The sequence below is a fragment of the Sus scrofa genome, chromosome 2, assembly GCF_000003025.6.
Source record: "Sus scrofa isolate TJ Tabasco breed Duroc chromosome 2, Sscrofa11.1, whole genome shotgun sequence".
Taxonomy (NCBI): domain Eukaryota; kingdom Metazoa; phylum Chordata; class Mammalia; order Artiodactyla; family Suidae; genus Sus; species Sus scrofa.
In genome coordinates, this window is record NC_010444.4 from 43,898,632 (window position 1) to 43,919,013 (window position 20,382).

Sequence of the window (20,382 nt, forward strand, 5' to 3'; positions counted from 1 at the left end):
CCTTAATTTCATCTTGGGTGCAGATGGAGTTGCTTCCCCGACCCAGATGGGAACATGCATCAGACCCAAACCCAATATCCAACACCTGCTGAGGGATGGGCCAATCCGAAGGCACCAGAGAGGCCAAGGGGTTGATGGTCCCCGAGGGCCTGCACACCAGGCCTGCCCCCCAGCCCAGACTGCCACCCTGCAAACCCGCTAGTCACAATCTCCCTGAGCGTGGGCTGAGTGCCAGGCCTCGCACTGGAGCAGAGGGGCAGGGCAAGTGACTCGACCACAAATGACCGTCACACAACATGACTTCTGGTGAGGATGCTGCTTTCTGGAAACCACCCTGATTTAATGCCCACGCCCCAGCTGGGCAAGAGGGCCCTCCTGGGACACCCAAGCACGTCCGCTGCCATCACAGTATTTATCACACTGAATGGCCCTGTTTCTCCAAGTGGTGTCTGCGGACCAGCAGCACCAAATTCACTGAGAGTTCCCGTCGGGGCGCAGTGGTTAACAAATCCGACTAGGAACCATGAAGTTGCGGGTTCGATCCCTGGCCTCGCTCAGTGGATTAAGGATCCAGCGTTGCTGTGAGCTGTGGTGTAGGCCAGCGGCTACAACTCCAATTCGACCCCTAGCCTGGGAACCCCCATATGCTGTGGGTGCAGCCCTAGAAAAGACAAAAGGACACACACACACAAAAAATGCACTGAGAGTGTATTCCAAGCACATTCCTGGGCTCCACCCAGACTCTTCAACCGGACCGTCTGGGGAGGCCTAGAATCTGCTTTTTCACAAGGTCCACACCCACTTTATGCACCAGCAATTTGGAGAAGCACCCCTGGGATGTGACACTCTGCACCTTCATCTGTCTGTGTGTCTCTGGCCACCATCCCCCACCTACCCCAGGAGCTCTGCAAGCCTGGGGACCACAGCCTCCGCACCTGTGGCTGCTCCAGGCCTCGCACATAGTAGGCTTTCAGTAAAGAGGAATAAATGCAAGAAAGGAGAACTTGACTGAAGACTCGAGGATATACTTTAGACAAGCCAAAATAAAGGGCATTGCTGAAGGAGGGAATACTGTGAGCACAGCCCACTCTATATAAGTAGGGGCTGCTTCAAAGAAAAACTGTCTTGGGAACATGGATTCCACAGATGCCTGACTCCAGGAAAGTGATCCTGACCCCTGCCTGATGTGTCCTGTCAATGCAACTGCCCACTGTCTGGCTTTCCTGCTAATTTGTTTTAGCTGCTCCAGATCTCTTCTGACCATTATTAATTATGAAATATATCATCCCTTCAAAAAAAATAATATATAGGAGTTCCCACTGTGGTGGCATCTCGGGAATGCTGGGAGGCGGGTTTGATCCCCAGCCCAGCACAGCGAGTTAAGGATCTAGCACTGCTGCAGCTGTGGTTTAGGTTGCAACTGTGGCTCAGATCCAAGCCGTGGCCTGAGAACTCTATATGCTGTGGGGTAGCCAAAAGTGAAAAAAAAAAAAAAATATATATATATACATATATATATATAAGACAGCAAATTTATATGGTATCAAAAATAATAAAATGAACATCTGTATGTATATATGTACTTCCAGAAATTCTAATACTAGGAATGAACATAAAATCAGGGAGCTCCTGTACACCATTCTTGATCTCGTACCTCTGCTTTTTTCTGCTAGAGGAGCCTCTACCCTGAATTTTGTGCTTATTATTCCCTTGTTTTCTTGAAAGATGTATTGCATGTATACATTGTTTAGTTTTACAAGGTTTTGAACTTGACATAAATGGGATCATACTGGGTACAGCAATATGCTTTTTTCCCCAGCCAGCATCAAGTTAGGGAAACTCTTTCCTGCTGTTACATGCGGCTGAGGGCCATTTATTTTCACTGCTGTGTGGTATTTCACCGTAGAAATCGGCTGTAATTCGTGTATGCATTCTCCTGCCGATGGACATTTGAGTCATTTCCCAGTTTTTGCTGTAATATCCTGCGCTGCTATAAATATTCTTCTAAACGTTTTCTTGGGCACACATGCTGGTTTCTCTTGGGGTCTCAGCCGAGGAGTGGAATTATGAGCTTAGAGGGTCTGCACACCTTCAGTGCTGCTGATGTTGCCAAACTGTTTTGCAAAACAGTTGTAGCAATTTAGATTCCCATCAGCAATGTAGAAACTCACTTAACACCATATTCTTGCCAACATATGGTGCCGTAAAATTTTAAATTCTTGCCATTTTGATCAGCATGTAAATTTTTATTTTAATCGGCATGTCTCCACTCACTATAAGGACGCTAAGAGTGTTTTTGTATATTTCTGTTTTGCTTTGATTGGATATGGTTCTGGTTTCAATTTTTGCCATTTGAATTCCCTCTCCTATGAATTCCTGTTTATGAATTTTTTTCATTTTTCTACTTGGTGGATTGTCATGGGGGCCAATTTCTCAGGCCTTTGGCTCTGATGTTACCAACCCGTCACTTAGCCTCCTGCCAGCAAGCTGCCCAGCAGCTAAAGCTGATCTCTGTATCCATCACCATCTCCGCAACTCCAACCCAGCCCAGCCCATGACAGTGGGAGGCCTCAAAGTGCCCCCATTCCCACCCCACTGGTCTCTGGGCTTCCCCAATGCCTAAACCAATCCCTGAACATCAGAACACCCAGAGCTCAAGAGTCACACTTACCTTGTGCTGAATCATATCTCCGTATCTTACTAGCTGGACAATTTTTAGTATCTACGTTGAGCCTTTATATATAAAATGAGAATAAAAATACTAACCCCAGAGTATACAGGAATCTGGTATTAACTAAGAGAATGCATGTACAATGCCTGCCACATGGTGGCGCCATCATCCCACCTCATCCCCATCTGCAGGTTGCAGTCATCTCTCCTAATCTTGGAGCTGGGAGTTTCTTTTTCTTTTTTTTTTTTTTTTTTTTTTTTTTTTTGGCTTTTTAGGGCTGCACCCACAGCATATGGAGGTTCCCAGACTAGGGGTTGAATCAGAGCTGTAGCCACTGGCCTGTGCCATAGCCACAGCAAGGCAAGATCGGAGCCCCACCTGCAACCTACACCACGGCTCACGGTGACTCTGGATCCTTAACCCACTGAGTGAGGCCAGGGATGGAAACTGCGTGCTCATGGATGCTAGTCAGATTCATTTCCGCTGAGCCACGATGGGAACTCTTCACTCTCCTCACTTCAGACCTGGCTTAGGTCTCCCAAATAAGCTTCTCTCCAGGGCTACTTTTTGCAGGCTCCTCTGGGACCGAGACCCCTGAGATTCTCAGCCCTGTGGGTTGGGGCTCCCAAGTGCACCTACTTGTTTGAACAATCTCAGATCATGAGGCCCAGAACTAGAACGTTTTAAAAGATCAGTGATTCCGGTTTTCATTCTTGACCAGAAACACTGTAAGACGAATAATTACAATTCTCAGAAGGGAGCAGAGAGAAAAAGTACCATCACACATCTCTCACGTTCACCACACATTTACTCAGCACCTGCACTGTGATAGGTGCTCGACTATATCTGTCTGTACATGGTACAGAGAAGAATCAGGAATAAATAAGGGAGAGAGAAACAAAAAGACACATAGAGAAACACCCATAGAGAAAAAGAAAAGGAGAGGGAGGGAGAGAGGGAGAGAGAGAATCATATACTTCAAAGGATTTAGAAACTTGACCACTGCAAAGCCCAGGCTCTGTTTCTCTCTTATTTGGCATTTCTTTTTTTTTTTTTTTCTTTTTTTCTTTTTAAGCCTGCACCCATGGCATATGGAGGTTCCCAGGCTAAGTGACAGATCGGAGCTGTAGCTGCTGCTCTATGCCACAGCCACAGTCACTCAGGATCTGAGTCTTGTCTGCAACCTACACCACAGCTCATGGCAACACCTTATTCTTAATCCACTGAGTGAGGCCAGGGATCAAACCTGTGTCCTCATGGATACTAGTCAGGTTCATTTCTACTGAGCCACGATGGGAACTCCCTTATTTGGCATTTCTGAATCACCTCCCATGCCAAAAACTCTCTCCTTTGGGGTCTCCATGATACCCCACTTTAGGGCTCACCTCTTCCCTGCTAAATGCTTCTTAGCCCTAGGTTTTGCCATCAGCCCACTTTGTACCGCTTCAGTCCATAGCACCCAAACCCAAACAATCTTAAAGTCTCACTATGCTGACCCCCAAACCCAGCCCTCCAGCCCCGACCTTCTTTCCCAAGATCTACGTGGACATCGCCAACCTGCCACTGAGTCTATGTCCAATTTCACCTCCCTGAAGACTTCACAGGCATCAGACCCAGTTCACTTACAGCTGAAGTGCTCATCTTCCCAGCCTTCCCCCTTTGTTCCCTCTCAGACCCAGGGGAGAAGTCACCCCCTCTGTGAACACACACCTGCTTCCCCCCCAACAGAGGGCCTCTGTCCTCCCAGCTGCCACAGCACCCTGACTACAACTAGAGCACTTATCTTGCCACACCATCCGCATCTGCTTCCGTGCCCGTCTCTGCACTAGAGGTGAGCTGCTCAGAGCAGCTCCTGTACTGAACCCTCTCTGGTCTCCAGCACCCAGCTGAGGCCTGACACACAGCGGTTCACTTGTGAGGTGTGGCTGAGTGATGAGGAAACAGAGGCCCAGGAGGGGAAGAACTTTCCCAGGCCATGCAGCGAGGTAACGCCAGGGCTGGGACTCCCATGCTGGTCTCCCCATCTGTGGACCTGTGCCCACTCTGTGCAGCCTTTGGGATGGGCAGGGAAGGGAGAAGCTGGTGAGAAGGCCAGGGCCTTGGGGGCTGCTCGGCTCAGCTCCTCTGGTGGGCCCGCAGGGTAACCCCGCATGAGGCCAGCTTCCTCCAATGCGGGTCCCATTTCTGGAATGTTTCCATCCCCAAACGCCCGCTTCCCATCCTCAGTCCCAAAGTCACTGATGCCAAGAAAACCATCTCATCAAAATACCTTCCCATCCCTAACGAAATGGCTGCTGGAAGCACTTAGAGGTGATTAGCTTTTACGCAGAGTGGGATGCTCCTGGGTCTGAGGACAAGCTTTCCTCGTGGAAGGGCATTCAAGCGGTGGTGAGGATGGTCTCGCCCGGTCACTACCTGGGCTTCGGGACGGATGCACCTGGAATCTGGATACAGAGGGAACAGTGGACTTTGAGATTCTCCCCAGGGTGTGGGAGAAGGGACGTGGAAGCCACACAGTGGAGGAACCCATGTGTACCATAACCATTGCATTAGACGTATGAACAATGTCTCTCCTACTGAATTTCGGAAAAGCATCAGTGGTAACTTTCAGGCGAATATCTAAGGGATACAGGCAGCTTACCAAAGCCCATCATATATCCTTGGTGCTGGCCTGTTATTTATTTATTTATTTTTTCCTTTTTCCAGCTGCACCTACAGCACATGGAAATTCCCAGGCTAGGGGCTCAAATCAGAGCTGCAGCTGCTGACCAATGCCATGGCCACACCGGATCCTTAACCCACTGAGTGAGGCCAGGATTGAACCCATGTCAGGTAATTAACCCACTGAGCCACAACAGGAACTCCAGGCCGACTATTTTCTAATGCCTTTCCACCTGTTTAGTTTGTAGGGAAAGGCAGAGGAGCGGGCTGCTGGAAGAGGTACACAGAATCAGGCGAATGCAGTGATAACTCAGCTGCAGGGGCGGCGTGACCCAAAGAGCCCTCAAATCTCCCCTCTCACCTTTCTGTCCCCTTGGATACCAAAAGCCTGCAGAAAAAAAAAAAAAAAAAAAAAAAAAAAAACAAAGACAAGGGGGAACCATGGAGCTGTTGGAAACCTGCTGATGGACAGAACCGTGTGTGCTGGGTTACAGGCAAAGGGAAGATTCAGTCACAGTCAGAGCGGGAAGCAAGGGTCGTGGGAGGGAAGCAGAAACAAGTGGGGACCAAGGAACAGGGCAAAGCATTGAGTGGAATAAATGAACCCACGGGCCAGAAGCAGGATCTGAGGGTGGAATGTAAACTAGATCAGGGCACCTTCAGGACAAAGTCTGTGAACAGGCAAGGGCTAGAGGCTTCCTCTATAAAATGATATGATTAAGGATGGGCGGTAGAGCTGAGAGCCCAATAAAAGCTACGGAAAGTGAAACAGGCCTTCAGCAGCCGTAAACATTATCTTCCTCCCAAACAAACATACCCAGACCCCACACGACCTCTTTTGCTTTTTCCAACAAGAAATCTTTGATTACACAGACGTGGATCCCGCACTGCTGGGGCTGTGGTGCAGGCCGGAAGCTGGAGCTCTGATTCGACCCCTAGCCTGAGAACCTCCATATGCCGCGGGTGTGGCCCTCGAAAGACAAAAGACAAAGGAAAAAAAAAACAAAAACAAAAACCCAGTCCCCAAATAGACAAATACAAATATGGATCTGTAGTAGGGAATGGAACAATAGATGAAAGGAATGATAGAACCAGTTTGCCAGCCAAGACAGTGACAAAGAAAGAGGTGAGTTATTGATGTGGAAAGAAATCAAGAATTAGGAGTTCCCCTTGTGGCTCAGCAGTAATGAACCCGACTAGCATCCATGAGGATGAGGGGTCCATCCCTGGCCCCGCTCAGTGGGTTAAGGATCTGGCATTGCTGTGAACTGTGGCATAGGTAGCAGTCACAGCTGGGATCTGAGTCAACCCCTAGACTAGGAACCTCCATATGCAACGGGCACAGCCCTTAAAAAAAAAAGGAGTTCCCGTCTTGGCTCAGTGGTTAATGAATCCGACTAGGAGCCACGAGGTTTTGGGTTCGATCCCTGCCTTGCTCAGTGGGTTAAGGATCTGGCGTTGCCGTGAGCTGTGGTGTAGGTTGCAGATGTGGCTCGGATCCCGCATTGCTGTGGCTCTGGCATAGGCCAGTGGCTACAGCTCCGATTCGACCCCTAGCCTGGAAACCTCCATATGCCGTGGGAGTGGCTCTAGAAAAGGTAAAAAGGCAAAAAGCCAAAAAAAAAAAAGAAAAATCAGGAATTAAATCACTCAGGAATATAAATAGAGAGGAGTAATTTCCCCACCAAGCAGGTGGTTTTCCTTAAAGCAGATTGTCAAAAAGATGCTCTAGAGGCATTTGGTGGTGGAAGGAGTGGAGTTTGTGAGAAGGTATCAAAAAATCACTAAGAAAAAGTTCATTTTCCTTTAAGTTAGGGTTACTATGCATGTGGTGATGTGAAATTACCAAGTTTTCAGCAAAGCAGTACTGGCACAGCTGGGATCTGAATCGTACCAAAATGTTTCTAGATCAGTGGTCATTTGCCTGGTTCTCAGATGATTAGAATCATATGGGGAAGTTTTAAAATACTAATGCCTGAGCTTCACCATCAGACATTCTGATTGCACTGGTCCAGGGTAGAGTCTTGGCATCAATATTTGTAAAGACTCCTCAATTAACTCCCATAGAGATCCTGTGTTAGACACCACTCTTTCTGGAGGCGGCTGCGGCACAGTGGAAATTGCACAAACTTAGGAGAGTTAAGAATAACCTGGGTTCACAACTCAGCTGTACTACCTGCTGACTTGGTGATATGAACTCATTACTCACCTTCTCTAAGCCTCAGTATTCTCATCCTTAAAATGATAATCCCACGCTTAATGAAACGGTGAATGAAATATTGACAGCATTCCCCCCGAAATCAGTAACAAGATAGAGATAGCCATTATTGCCACTCCTATTTAAAATTTTTCAGTGGGAGTTCCCATCATGGCTGAGTGGTTAACAAACCCGACTAGTATCCATGAGGACATGGGTTGGATCCCTGGTCTCGCTCAGTGAGTTAAGGATCCGGCATTGCCATGAGCTGTGGTGTAGGTCTCAGTTGTGGCTGGATCCTGCATTGCTGTGGCTGTGGCATAGGCCAGCAGCTGCAGCTCTGATCTGACCCCTAGCCTGAGAACCTCCACATGCCGAGGGAGTGGCCCAAAAATGGCAAAAAAAAAAAAAAAAAAAAAAAAAAAAACACAAAAAACAAACAAACAAAAGACTAACTGAACAGAAAAATAGTCCAGAAACAGTCTCATAACTCATCACTTTACCTTTGACAGAGGTGCCACTTTAATTCAGTGGTGAAAAGACAGTCTTTTTGATAAATGTTGTTGGATCAATTGGATTTCATATGGAAAATGAAACTTGAACACTAAAAAAAAAATAATAATTTGAAATAGATCATTTGCCTAAATGTGAAAGGTAAAATAATAAAGCTCCTGGAAGAACATACAGAAGATTATCTTCATGATTTGGGGGGAAACAAGACTCTTAAATGGAGACAAGAAGCACTGACTACAAAAGAAAAGATCACTAAATTGGATGTTATCTAAGTTAATTTCTATCCATCAGAAGACATGGTTAAGCAGACTTCCCATCATAGCACAGAGGAAATAAATCCAACTAGGAACCATGAGGTTGCGAGTTCGATCCCTGGCCTCTCTCAGTGGGTTAAGGATCTGGCATTGCCCTGAGCTGTGTGCAGGTCACAGATGCAGCTCGGATCTGGCGTTGCTGTGGTGTAGGCGTGGAAGCTATAGCTCTGATTTGACACCTAGCCTGGAAACCTCCATTGCTGCAGGTGCAGCCCTAAAAAACAAACAAACAAACAAACAAAAAAGACACTTTTAAGATAGTGAAAAGGCAAACACAGGCTCACTGGCTGAGACTAGATTTTCTCCATACATATAACTGACAAAGGGTTTGTATGTAGTCTATATATTTCTGAAGCTTATATACATCAATAAGAAAAACACAAACAAATGTATATATGTGTGACTGGGTCACCTTGCTGTACAGTAGAAATTGACCGAACACTATAAACCAACTATAATGGAAAAACATAAAAATCATTAATTTAAAAAGAAAAGAGACAACTCCTATTTTTTAAATGGGCAAAGGTCTCAGACATTTCACAGAAGATCCCCAAACGGTCAATAAAGATAGGGAAAAGTGGCCCCAAATTATCACTTGTCAGGAAGATGAAAATTAAAACCACCATGAGAGGTCACTGCATGCCCAAGCAGACCTCAAGCAGGGCCTGCACGCGCAGCCACCATGAGGCTTCAAACTAATTATCTGTATTTTTAAAAGAGCCTATGGGGAGGATGAAACACTCCTTTGGAAATAGTGTGTTCATTATCCATGGGTCTTTCCATCGCCCCTCCCTCTCCCACCCTGTACGTCTCTCCCTCTTTCTCATCGCTCTCCTCTCTCCCTGTCTCTGCCTGTGTGTGTGTGAGCAGCAGACTCACCCCTTGCTATCAGAGGGGTGTGTGGGTGGGTGCATAGGCCCACCGGCTCTGTGCTGTGAAGGCTGGCCTGTTCTGTGCTCCTGGTGCCAGGCTCTCCCTGCTCAAAGTCTACCCCCAAAGCTGCACATCCTACCCTCTTTCTCTCCTTTCCATCTCCCCTTCCTGCCACAGGAACTTCTCGTTTCCCTGCGGGCCTCCAAACCAGCACCTGTTCCACTTCAGAAGCCACGGGGAAGCCAGCGCTGCCAGTGCAGGCCCCACCTCTGCACCTCGCCCAGTGGCTGAGCCATCCTGGCTTCCCTGCAGTGCAGCGGCCCTTCTCCCGGGCACAAGCCTCATGTTTACCTCGTGGCTTCTTATTTATATTCTGCTCTCACTCGATTACCTGGGGTGCAGCCAACAAACACACTTTTACCATTGTTTCACCCTGCTGCTTATTGCCCCTCGCCCCACCACACACACACACACACACACACTCACACGAGTCCTCAACCACAGGCCTCTATCTACGAATTCACAGGGAGTGAAAGGTGCCCGGCTCTCTTCTGACACATACATGGACCCTGGAGTAGAGGCACCAGAATTCCCAGCCCAGCCAGCTCAACACCTGCCAATGGGCGTTCATCACATTCGTTTTCCCAAATCACTTCCTCTGGCACCTGATACCCGCAGAACAGCTACCCCGCCCACCAAACGAGAAAACAGAGGCTTATAGGGATGAGGAAACTTCTTTGTGGTTCCCCAGCAAACCAGCAGCTAAGGAGGAGCTGGGCCCAGGTTCTCTCCACTATTGCCCAACCTGGGGACAAGGCCTTTGCAGGGACCTAAGAACTTGGGCTCAGAGCCCAGGAGAGAAAGCTGGAACAAATTACTAGGGCTCAGGAGTTCCCATCGTGGCGCAGTGGTTAACGAATCTGACTAGGAACCACGAGGTTGCGGGTTCAATCCCTGCCTTGCTCAGTGGGTTGACAATCTGGCGTTGCTGTGAGCTGTGGTATGGATTGCAGATGCGGCTCGGATCCGCGTTCTGTGGCTATGGCATAGACCGGCGGCTGCAGCTCCGATTCATCCCCTAGCCTGGGAACCTCCATATGCTGCGGGAGCGGCCCAAGAAATGGCAAAAAGACAAAAAAAAAAAAAATTACTAGGGCTTGATGGTACAGAGGAGGCTCGGGGCAAATTCCATATAATGATTTTTAGCTATTCCATCCTGGCCAAGGGACCCGGCCATGTCTTCACTCCTGACTCCCACCCCACACCGGGGCTTGCAGCTGCTCACACGCTGCATCTGAGTGAAGTCAGATGCCCTGCCTTCTGGCCTCCACCTGCTGCTAACAGCGGGAACGTGGGTGTGCAGGCCACTTCACCTCTCTGGGCCTCTGTCCTGGTATCAGCAATGGGGAAGGATACACCAGAACTCTTCTGGCCGTATTTGTTCAGTCACCCAGCAAACGTGGTTCATCGGTATGTACAAGCCGCTTCCCTGATGGGCCAAGGGGTGGGTGAGACCGGGTCTGCCAGTCTGGGAGCTTAGACCCAGCTGCTCTGAGGTCAGGGGCACAGATCATGCCCCTGGAGGCAAACCAAGTACAGACTGAGCATCACGAGGAAGGAAGGCAGTCCAGAAGGCCATCCAGAGATGGGTACTTAGCAGCGTCAGCAAGTGCAGCTGAAACGCTTGCTGGGACAGTGGCACAGCCCAGCCTGGGCAGGTACTCCAGGGCAAGGAAGCCCCAAGGTCGGCTGAGTGTAGGAATCTGGTAAGAAGAGGAAAATAACTTACACTTATGGTGCATTGATTCATTTCATCCTCAAAACCTGCAAGGCAGAGATTATCACTGCACTTATGATGGGACAGGGACTCGGAGGGTGCAAGGTCAACACACAGTGAGTAAGTGGTGACATTAAACCCAGGTCTGTGTATCAGAAGGGCAGTGTGCTGGAGGCAGCTTGTGCAGAGGGCACCTCCAGTGCCAGACTGGTATAGATTTTGTCCAGTGAGAACTGCTGGGACTTAGGAAGGGTTCTGCTCCAGGAAAGCCGGGGCCAGGCACCGCGGAAACCTGGAAGTGGAGACATGTTAGATTACAAAATATATTCACGGCCTCCTCCTGGAGGAAGCTGGCTTAGTAGAAAAAAGACTCTGCTGCCTTGAATTTGCAAATTGGGACACACTCTGGCCCTGACCCCTGACTGGGTCAGAGCAGAGCAGAGCAGAGCTTTTCCACCTCCCAAGGCAACACGGCAGGCCTGCAGCGCAGCATTGTCCACCAGAGAGCGCTGTTGCCCAGCACATGGGGCTGAGGCCAGGCTGAGCTGAGCCTTCTGTTCACTGCTGCACTTGAGGCTGAAGCTGCTGGGAAAGGGAGGGCGGAGCGGGGGATGAGCCATGCCTTCTCCAAACTCAGGTTTGGAATGAGGCACGGCCTGAGAGCCACCCCATGGTGGCCTTCCTTCAGTCTGGACAATACTGCTTGATATCTCTAAGTGAATCTTGCCGGGAGAGGCGGGGGAGCAGGGCAGTGTGCCTAAAACTCTGTTCTCTCTGCATATCCTGACCTCCTTCGAGTTCCCCCACCCCTCAAAGCAGATGGAAAGGGTTGGGAGCCTTGGCATGTGGGGAAGGGAATACGTCACACTCCCTCTAGAAATCCCCTTTGCAGAGCTGGGGACAGCAATTCCCACTCCTGTCTGTCCACTGTCCAAGGAGAGGGGGCTGACCTGACACCCTGCTCAGTGCCCCCCAGCCAGGGCAGTTGAAGGCTGGTGCCTCGGGGGCAGGAGAGCGGGAGCAGGGAGTAGGGAGCTAAGGCTAAGCGGGTTGAGCCTCAGAGAGAGGTGAGAAGACGTCTGGTTCTCCATTCTGAGGCATTTTGTCTCTCCCTCTCTCTAGGAGCCACTCCTCAGGAAAGAAAGAGCTTCAGATCAAACAAAGCGAAGAAGTCTTGCCTGGCATCCACAGCTCCTCTCTCTCCACTCAGCCTCACTGACATATTAGAACTGACTCCATGAAGATAAAGTAGCTCCTTGCCTGGGATCTGCACCTGACCGCCCTTCAGCCAGTGGGGTGGGAGCCATAGCAAAAACCTATAAGCAAAAAATCAGGATTCTCAGCCTCAGGCTCTTCTTCTGCCAGTGTCTCTATGCCTTCCAGCCTCAACTTCCCCTTCTGTAAAATGGGCATGACCATCTCTCTCTGCTTTCCTTGCAAAATGATTGTATGAATCAAATGAGCAAAAGGATGAAATTTTTTTTTTTTTTTTTTTTTAGATTTCCGACCATCTCCAATCCACAGGGAGCCCACAGTGGAGACAAACTCCTATGTGAATAGCAGCTGGAGAGATAAAGCCTCCCTATCATCCCCTTGCCTCTGCTCTCTCCTGCCCAGGGTCTCTGGGTTCAGGCCTGCCTGTCTGCAGCTCAGCCCTTGGATGTCAGGGCATCTCGATCCCAGGAAGCTGCCCCAGGGAACAGGGGTGGGGGACAGGCAGCATGGAGACAGGCAGCAGTTCCCCATCCCTTGCTGCTGCTGATTTTCTTCTCGGACTTGAAGTTGAGCCCTCCTCCCCTCCCTCTGCTCATCTTTAATTTCTCCATCGATTTTCATTAAACTCTCCTCTTGGCTCTTGTACAGGATGTACTCCTTATTTGAAAAAATGAAATAAGTTCGGGGAGGGGGGAGGAATAAAGAGAAACTCTTTGAAGGCAAGACTGTCTCTAGTCTCCAGGCTGTGCAATGTAATGCAAAGCAATTACTAGAACAGTCTCGGAGGTGGTCTGAGGCTCTCTGAGCACTGGACTCAGAACATCCTTATGGCCCTAGAATATCGGTTCCTGCCCCACATCCCCAGCCCCTCACCTGGACCACAGTCTTCAGTCCAGCTTTGGTCCCCAGCCCCCTCTAACCCTACCCTGGCCGATGGCCCTGTCCAACCACGAGTGCCTTCCATTAGCCACTCAGAACACCTGTAACTCTGCCAGGGCTGTCACAAAATCCCAGGACTCAGGGAGTTCCCATCATGGCTCAGTGGTTACTAAAACCGACTAGGAACCATGAGGTTGTGGGTTCAATCCCTGGCCTTGCTGAGTGGTTAAGGATCTGGCATTGCCGTGAGCTGTGGTGTAGGTTGCGGACTCGGCTCAGATCCCGTGTTGCTGTGGCTCTGGTGTAGGCCAGTGGCTACAGCTCCGATTGGAACCCCTAGCCTGGGAACCTCCATATGCCTCGGGAGCGGCCCAAGAAATGGCTAAAAGACATTAAAAAAAAAAAAAAAATTCCAGGACTCAGGCTTTCTGGGAGTCCTGCAGGGTTTTCCCCAAATCAAGCTGAAAAGGTGAAGACAGATGGGCCAGGGAGGAGGGAAGGGAAGCATAGTCCAGGTGGGTTCTTCCTCCACGCAGACCACACCCACCACTGCATCACGTCAGGGCAGCCGCGTGGAGGAGGGGTCGGCATGTTTTATAAAGAGGGAACAGAGGTTCAAGGAGGAGTCACTTGCTCCCTAGCCCCCTGCCAGCTCCCCACCCCCAAGCCAGCAGTCCTCCCTGTTAATGATGCCAATCCACCATCCCAGCTCTAGCCCTCCAGGAAGCCTACCCTGACCTGTCCAGGTAGGCTGGGTCACCTGGCCACCAGACAGAGTTGAGTCCCTCTGCTGTCACTGGGCTCTGTGGGTCTGAGGTCCTGGTTCCCTCTTTGGCCATCATTGTCTCCATCCCATCATCTCTGAACCGGGTTCAGAGAACACATCCTCCTCCTCTTGGGTTTGAATCCACATCATGAGCTGAGGGAACACAATCTCCAAGTCTCAGTTGCCTCACCTATAAAATGGACACATTGTGGGGACTCATAGGGCTCTAGCCCCACCAGCTTCCCCATAGTGTGCACTGGGCAGCGTCTTTGACCACAAGAGCCCCTCCTGCTGGCCTGCCAGCCAGTGCTCCCTTCTCCACCAGACCATCATCTTCCTGTTGAAGACTGGGGCTCCCCAAACCCCGGCGCTGGCATTGCATCTTTCGCAATCATAAAAGCTACCATTTATTCAGTGCCTGGTGGGTGCCAGGCACCACACCACTGCACATCTATTCATCTCTGACAGCCTGGGAGGAAGACTTCATTATGCCCATTTGATTGATGAAGAAAACACACCTCTGCAAAGTTAAGTAACTTGCCCGGGGAAACAGGGCCAAGTTCATAGGGGGAAAAGCTTAGATTCCCATCCAGAAGGCCCTGACCTTTAAAGGCCACGGTTTCCCACTGCGCTGCGCTACATCACAACAAGTGTGTGATGAGAAAGTGAATTAGCAGCGGGCTGAGATGGTGGGAGGTGGACTGAGTGAGCAAGGAAGCGAGCGAGTTAAAAGTGAACAACTAGGGGATGGAGAAAGAAGCAGCAGGTAACTCAGTGAATCTACGGCCATGAGCTAAGCCGACAGATCTCGGGCATCATAACAGCAGGGCCAAGGATGGATGAGGGTATCTGGGGACCTGATTAGACCCACAGTCTGTCAGGTCTCTGTGCAATTTAATGAACCACTTTAAGGTCGGAAGGAAGTAGGGGGAGCCACACGACAGAGATGCATTTCACCAAATCCAGAGCATTCTCATGGCCAATTAATTATGGGAGCCCCAGGGAGGAGGCCAGGCCAGTACATCAGGGGACTGCTGCGACTTTGACATTATCTAAGGAGGGCACAAAGTGTGCCTGATGAGTGCTCAGCTGGCAGAGCCCCAGGCACCTGCTCCCCACCCTGGCTCCCCCTTGCCTGCTATGCTATGGCTTCTACAATCCAGCCCGTCCCGACTTCACCTTCCGCCCTAAACATGGACAAGAGCCAACCTTACAGGAGCATCTGAGGCCAGCACTCAACAGCCAGATCACAGAGGGCGGAAGGTGTGGGCAGGACCTGACGGCAGGGGGCGGGGCGGGGGGGGTGTGTGTGCGTGGAGTAGGTGACTCAGTCCCTCCTGGGTGTCTCTAGAACTTCTCATAACTTTGGAAGCTGCATGATGTGGAGGAAAAGAGCATGGACCTTGGCCTCACAATATTGGAATCAACTCCTGGTTCTGCACAATGGTTTGCAGCCCAGGCTGCCTCTGGCACAGCAGAGCTGAGATTAAATGACTGCCAGGCCATTTATTTAGCTGTGTGCTCTTGAGCAAGTTGCTTTACTTCTCTGAGTCTCCTTTCCTTCTATAAATGATGTGATGATAACGGCAACAATGGATTAATGATTGTGACACCATGAAATGAGGAGTTTAGCAACATGCTTGCCCAAAGCAAGTATTCAATAAATGTTGGCTATTATCCTTTTCATCACTGTCACGATGACCTTATTACCTGATGGAACCAGGGTCAAGAAGCATTTTCTGTAGAGGGCCATGAGTAAGCATTTTTGATTTTGTGGGCCTCACAGTCTCTTGCAATTATTCAGTTATGCTTTTAGAGAGAGAAGCCAGGCATAGACAGCACCCAAACAAAGGAGCCTGGCAATATTCCATTAAAAACACTACGGGTCAAAATTTTGAATTTCACATCATTACCATGTGACACAAAATGTTGTTCTTCTGATATTTTTTACAATCATTTAAAAATGGATTTTTTTTTTCTTTTTAGGGCCACACCTGTGGCATACGGAGGGGCTAGGAGTCAAATCAGAGCTGCAGCTGCCAGTCTACACCACAGCCACAGCAATGCAGGATCTTTAATCCACGGAGCAAGGCTAGGGATCGAACCTGCATCCTCATGGATGCTAGTCAGATTCATTAACTGCTGAGCCATGACGGGAACTCCAGAAAAAAAAATTATTAACTCACGGGCCATACATGCCAAAACAGACAGCAGGCTGACTTTGACCCACAGGCTGTAACTTGCCACCTCCTGATCCAGAAACTAAGCTCAAAGAGGATAAGGAGTTTTGTCTGTTAGGATTATGCTCCTAGCACACAAAGCAGTGCCTGGCAAACAGCAGACACTTGGTAAGTGTTTGCTGAATGAAAGAATCACAAGCTGTGTGATTCTGTGCAGATGTCACTTCACCTCTCTGGGTCTCAGTTTCTTCGTCTGTATAATGGGGATGCTTGTGTCTTCGGAGTAAGCCTCAGACGGCATTAATTAGGCTGCCTGTGGAGCTGCTCGCCAGCTCTGTAACTGCAGAGCTGTAATTTCAGCTTCTGACCACACGGGGGCTCCCTTCCAGCAAGTCTCCCTCCTGCTCACTGCCTGGCACAGAGTTGTTTTAGGAGTGTCTGTGTCTGGAAAGTAATCTGACCTGGAGGAGGGGAAAGCCCAGAGACAGTGACCTTCTCCTGCACCAGCAGGGGGTGGGTAGAATTAGGACATTGGCCAGAAACAGCAAGGTGGTCCAGGTTTAGCTGCAGGGAATTTTTTTTTTTTTTTTTGGTGCTCTATACCAGCCAGGCATTGAGACAGACTGGATGTTAGACTCAGGCAGACAGGCTCCAAATCCTGGCTCCAAGGCTTACTGTGATTCTAGGCAAGTCACTTACACTGGCTAAGACTCAGTTCCTTCCCTGTCTTTAAATTGGAGATAGGAGTCGTGCTCACCTCATGAGGTTCTGGTGGGTTAATACAGGAATACCTGTAAGGGGCTAGCTCAGCATTTCCCTTGTACTCTTGCTCTGTGGGGCGGGTCTGATTTCCCCTCTGCCCTGGGAAAGTCTTTTGGCTTTGGAGCTGCACTGGAAGGTGGCAGGAAGAATTGCCTCCAGCCTTCCCAGTTGCCCAGGTTTTCACTCTTAACAAAAAAGCCTTGTTTTTCTTCCCTGGACTGAAGTTTTCCTGCAGCTCTGCAAAGTCTCTAAAGCCAAGAAATCCACTGCTTTGGAGGACTGGCAATTCCAGTCCCTTCTGTTTTCTGCTATCATCCTTCCTGCCAACCAGCATGAAAGGAGATGAGAAGCAAACCCATTTGGCCGTGTTCCACTGTCTAAGGAAAAAAGATTTTATGGGAGACGGGAGGATTATTAAGCACATGAAGCACGAAATGCTCAATGCATTTACTTCATGGAGTCTGTCTGTCTGTCTGTCTCGCCGCCACCTCCCTCCTCCATTTTGCCACCTAAGAGAGCACACCCATACCAAGACTTCCAACCCTGTGGGAGGGGGCACTCTGTCCAGAGAGCTGGCACTAGCTCCTTCACCACTTGGCTGTGTGACCTCAGACAAATGACTTCCCCATTCTGAGCCACAGCTTTCTCATCTGTAAAATGAGCAGATCTCCCATGCACCCTCCATTCTCAGCTCAAAGCACCTCTGAGGCCATGATGCTGTACCTAGTCTCATAACCCAAGCAGATTTGGAAAGAGGTAGGGTGGAATGTAAGATGGCCATCAGTCTAGGAGTCCAGACCCAAGTGAAGCAGCTGGGGCAGAAGGCAGGTTTCCCAGGCAGCCAGGACCAGACTGTGGGACATGGATGCCGAGGAAGGGGAGCAGTTTGCTTGTCCCATGCCCATTTAGATCAGTCGCAAGAACAGACCTAAGGTACCTACCGCCCCCTCCAACTCCGTAGGCACCACACTGTCACCAGGACATGCCAGGCCTTTCTACCTCTCTTCCATAAAAAAAAAAACAAAAAAAAAAAAAAAAAAAAAACCCTCAGCATCATCCTTGAAACTTGGTTGAGAAATCCCCAACTGTCAGCCCCACCCTCCCAACCCCCCTAGCTAAAGTCCTTGAGGGCTCAGGTACAGCCTCAGACCCACACAGGCGCATGTGGAGAAGCAGCCTCGCCCCTACAGCCTAGGGTGAGTTGGGGGCAGTGGCTGAAATCAGTCACGTCATGCTAGGTTGGCCTAGAACCACACACCTGCACAATCAGATCATGCCTTCCTTCCAACCCCAGCCATTCCCAACAGTGTTGACCTATCAGGCACTTGGACTCCAGCTCCCTTTCCCTCCCCCAGCCCTCTTGGGATGCAGCCCAGCTGCCTGCCCAGGCACCCATGCCCACCCTGCTTTTGGCCATCCTGTCCCCCAAGGAGCTGGATCCTCTTCCTTCTGCTGGGGTCCTGCATCAATGAAGGACCAACCCCCTCAACCTTGATACCCTCTCCACCTGCCTTGCCTGCCTCCCACTGTGTTCCACCCCCTGGCCTCTGTCAGCCACTCCACCCAAGGAAGCCAGTCCACACAGGAAGCACGGAGGGTCCCTCTGGGCCCTGCCTTTCCCAGCTGAGTTCCTGGTTTCCGCCCCCTTCACATCTTCATCAAGCCTAGTCAGGACCCCAGCAGCTCCATGTGCCTGAAGCCTGGGAAAAAGACGGATTCAAAGGACTCGCTCCATGAAGAGGCTCAGACATCCACCAGGAGGTCTGCTCTCCCCACCCACCTGCCTGCTTAGGGCCCTCAAGCCCCCCCCAACCAAGCCGGCTGCTGTCTTACCTTCTCCAGCTGGTGGACACCCTCCTCCACGCAGCAGATGGAGGCCAGCGTGCGGAGCGCCTGGGGGTACAGGCACCGGAAGCTGTCCTGCCGGCAGACCTTGAAGAGCGCTACGACCCCACCCTCCTGCCAAGAGAAAGAAGATGTCACGTGACCTCAGTGGGTACCCTCTCCTGGGGCTGATTCAAGAATAACTGACATCTGGAGTTCGGTCGTGGCGCAGCGGAAATGAATCCGACAAGGAACCATGAGCTTGCGGGTTCGATTCCTGGCCTCGCTCAGTGGGTTAAGGATCCAGCGTTGCCATGATCTGTGGTGTCGGTCGCGGACGTGGCTCAGATATGGTGTGGCTGTGGCTGTCGCTGTGGTGTAGGCCAGCAGCTGTAGCTCCGATTGTGCCCCTCGCCTGGGAACCTCCATATGCCGTGGGAGTGGCCCTAAAAAGACCAAAAAAAAAAAAAAAAAGAAAGAAAGAATAACTGACATCCCTCACTCACCAGGTGTGCTTTGGGATCTGCAGGGCAGCAGACTAGCCATCCCAAAATATGCCACTTTGGCATAAGGATTATTTTGAGCTGAAGGCAATTAAGAAGAAGCAGATACAGAGTTCCTGCCATGGGTCAACAGCAATGAATCCGACTAGCAACCATGAGGATGTGAGTTCGATCCCTGGCCTCGCTCAGTGGGTTAAGGATCTGGCATTGCCATAACTGTGGTGTAGGTCACAGACATGGCTCAGATCTGACATTGCTGTGGCTGTGGTGTAGGCCAGCAGCTGTAGCTCTGATTTGACCCCTAGCCTGGGAACCTCCATATACTGCATTTGCGGCCCTAAAAAAAAAAAAAAAGAAAAAAGAGAAAAAGAAAATATCTCTGTCCTTCCTCTATTTGCCTAAAAGCAAGACATACATTTGCAAAGATTATCTCTCTCCCCTCTCTACTAAGAACAAGTTAATCACTGGTGACACTTTAGACTCTTATCAGCTTGAATTCAGCACCAGAAGAATCCACAGAGCAAACCCCACTAATCAACATTTATTCAGTATTAGTTTCCCATATACATGCCTTTCCACAGTTTGCCCTCTGGGCTCAAGGTTCTCTTCCTTTGTCTTATTACATCTTTAAAGATGTATTGTTCCTTTGCTAAGACATCATGTAAGCCCAAGTTCTAACCAACTCTGGGTTACCCATCTCTGACCGTTCCCATGTGTATGTACAGTGCACATGCTAACAACCTTTTTTTTCTTTTGTTAATCTGTTTTTTTGTCAGCCCAATTTATAGGACACCAGCCAGAGAACCTAGGAAGATAGCAGTAAAAAATAATTTTTCGGAGTTCCCGTCATGGCTCAGGGGAAATGAATCTGACTAGCATCCATGAGGACTCAGATTCAATCCCTGGGTCTCACTTAGAGGGTTAAGGATCTGACATTGCTATGGGCTATGGTGTAGGTCACAGACAAGGCTTGGATCTGGCACTGCTGTGGCTGTGGCGTAGGCCAGTGGCTACAGCTCTGATAGGACCCCTAGCCTGCGAACTTCCATGTGCCACGGGTGCGGCCCTAAAAAGACCAAAAAAAAAAAAAAAAAAAAAAAAGTGTGTTAAAAAAAAAAAAAAAGGGAGTTCCCGTCATGGTGCAGCAGAGACAAATCTGACTAGGAACCATGAGCTTGCCGGTTCGATCCCTGGCCTCGCTCAGTGGGTTGAGGATCTGGCATTGCTGTGAGCTGTGGTGTAGGTCA

General features: G+C 49.8%; 1 protein-coding gene across 2 annotated transcripts in view; it reads right to left on the minus strand.

The window, feature by feature from the left end:
* INSC (inscuteable homolog (Drosophila)) overlaps positions 1 to 20,382 on the minus strand; it is a 171,728-nt gene that overhangs the window by 55,093 nt on the left and 96,253 nt on the right. For both annotated transcript variants that reach the window (XM_021083297.1, XM_021083296.1), the window contains exon 7: positions 18,642 to 18,767. In XM_021083297.1, the coding sequence (XP_020938956.1) occupies positions 18,642 to 18,767 (126 nt within the window). The remainder of the gene's footprint in view (positions 1 to 18,641; positions 18,768 to 20,382) is intronic.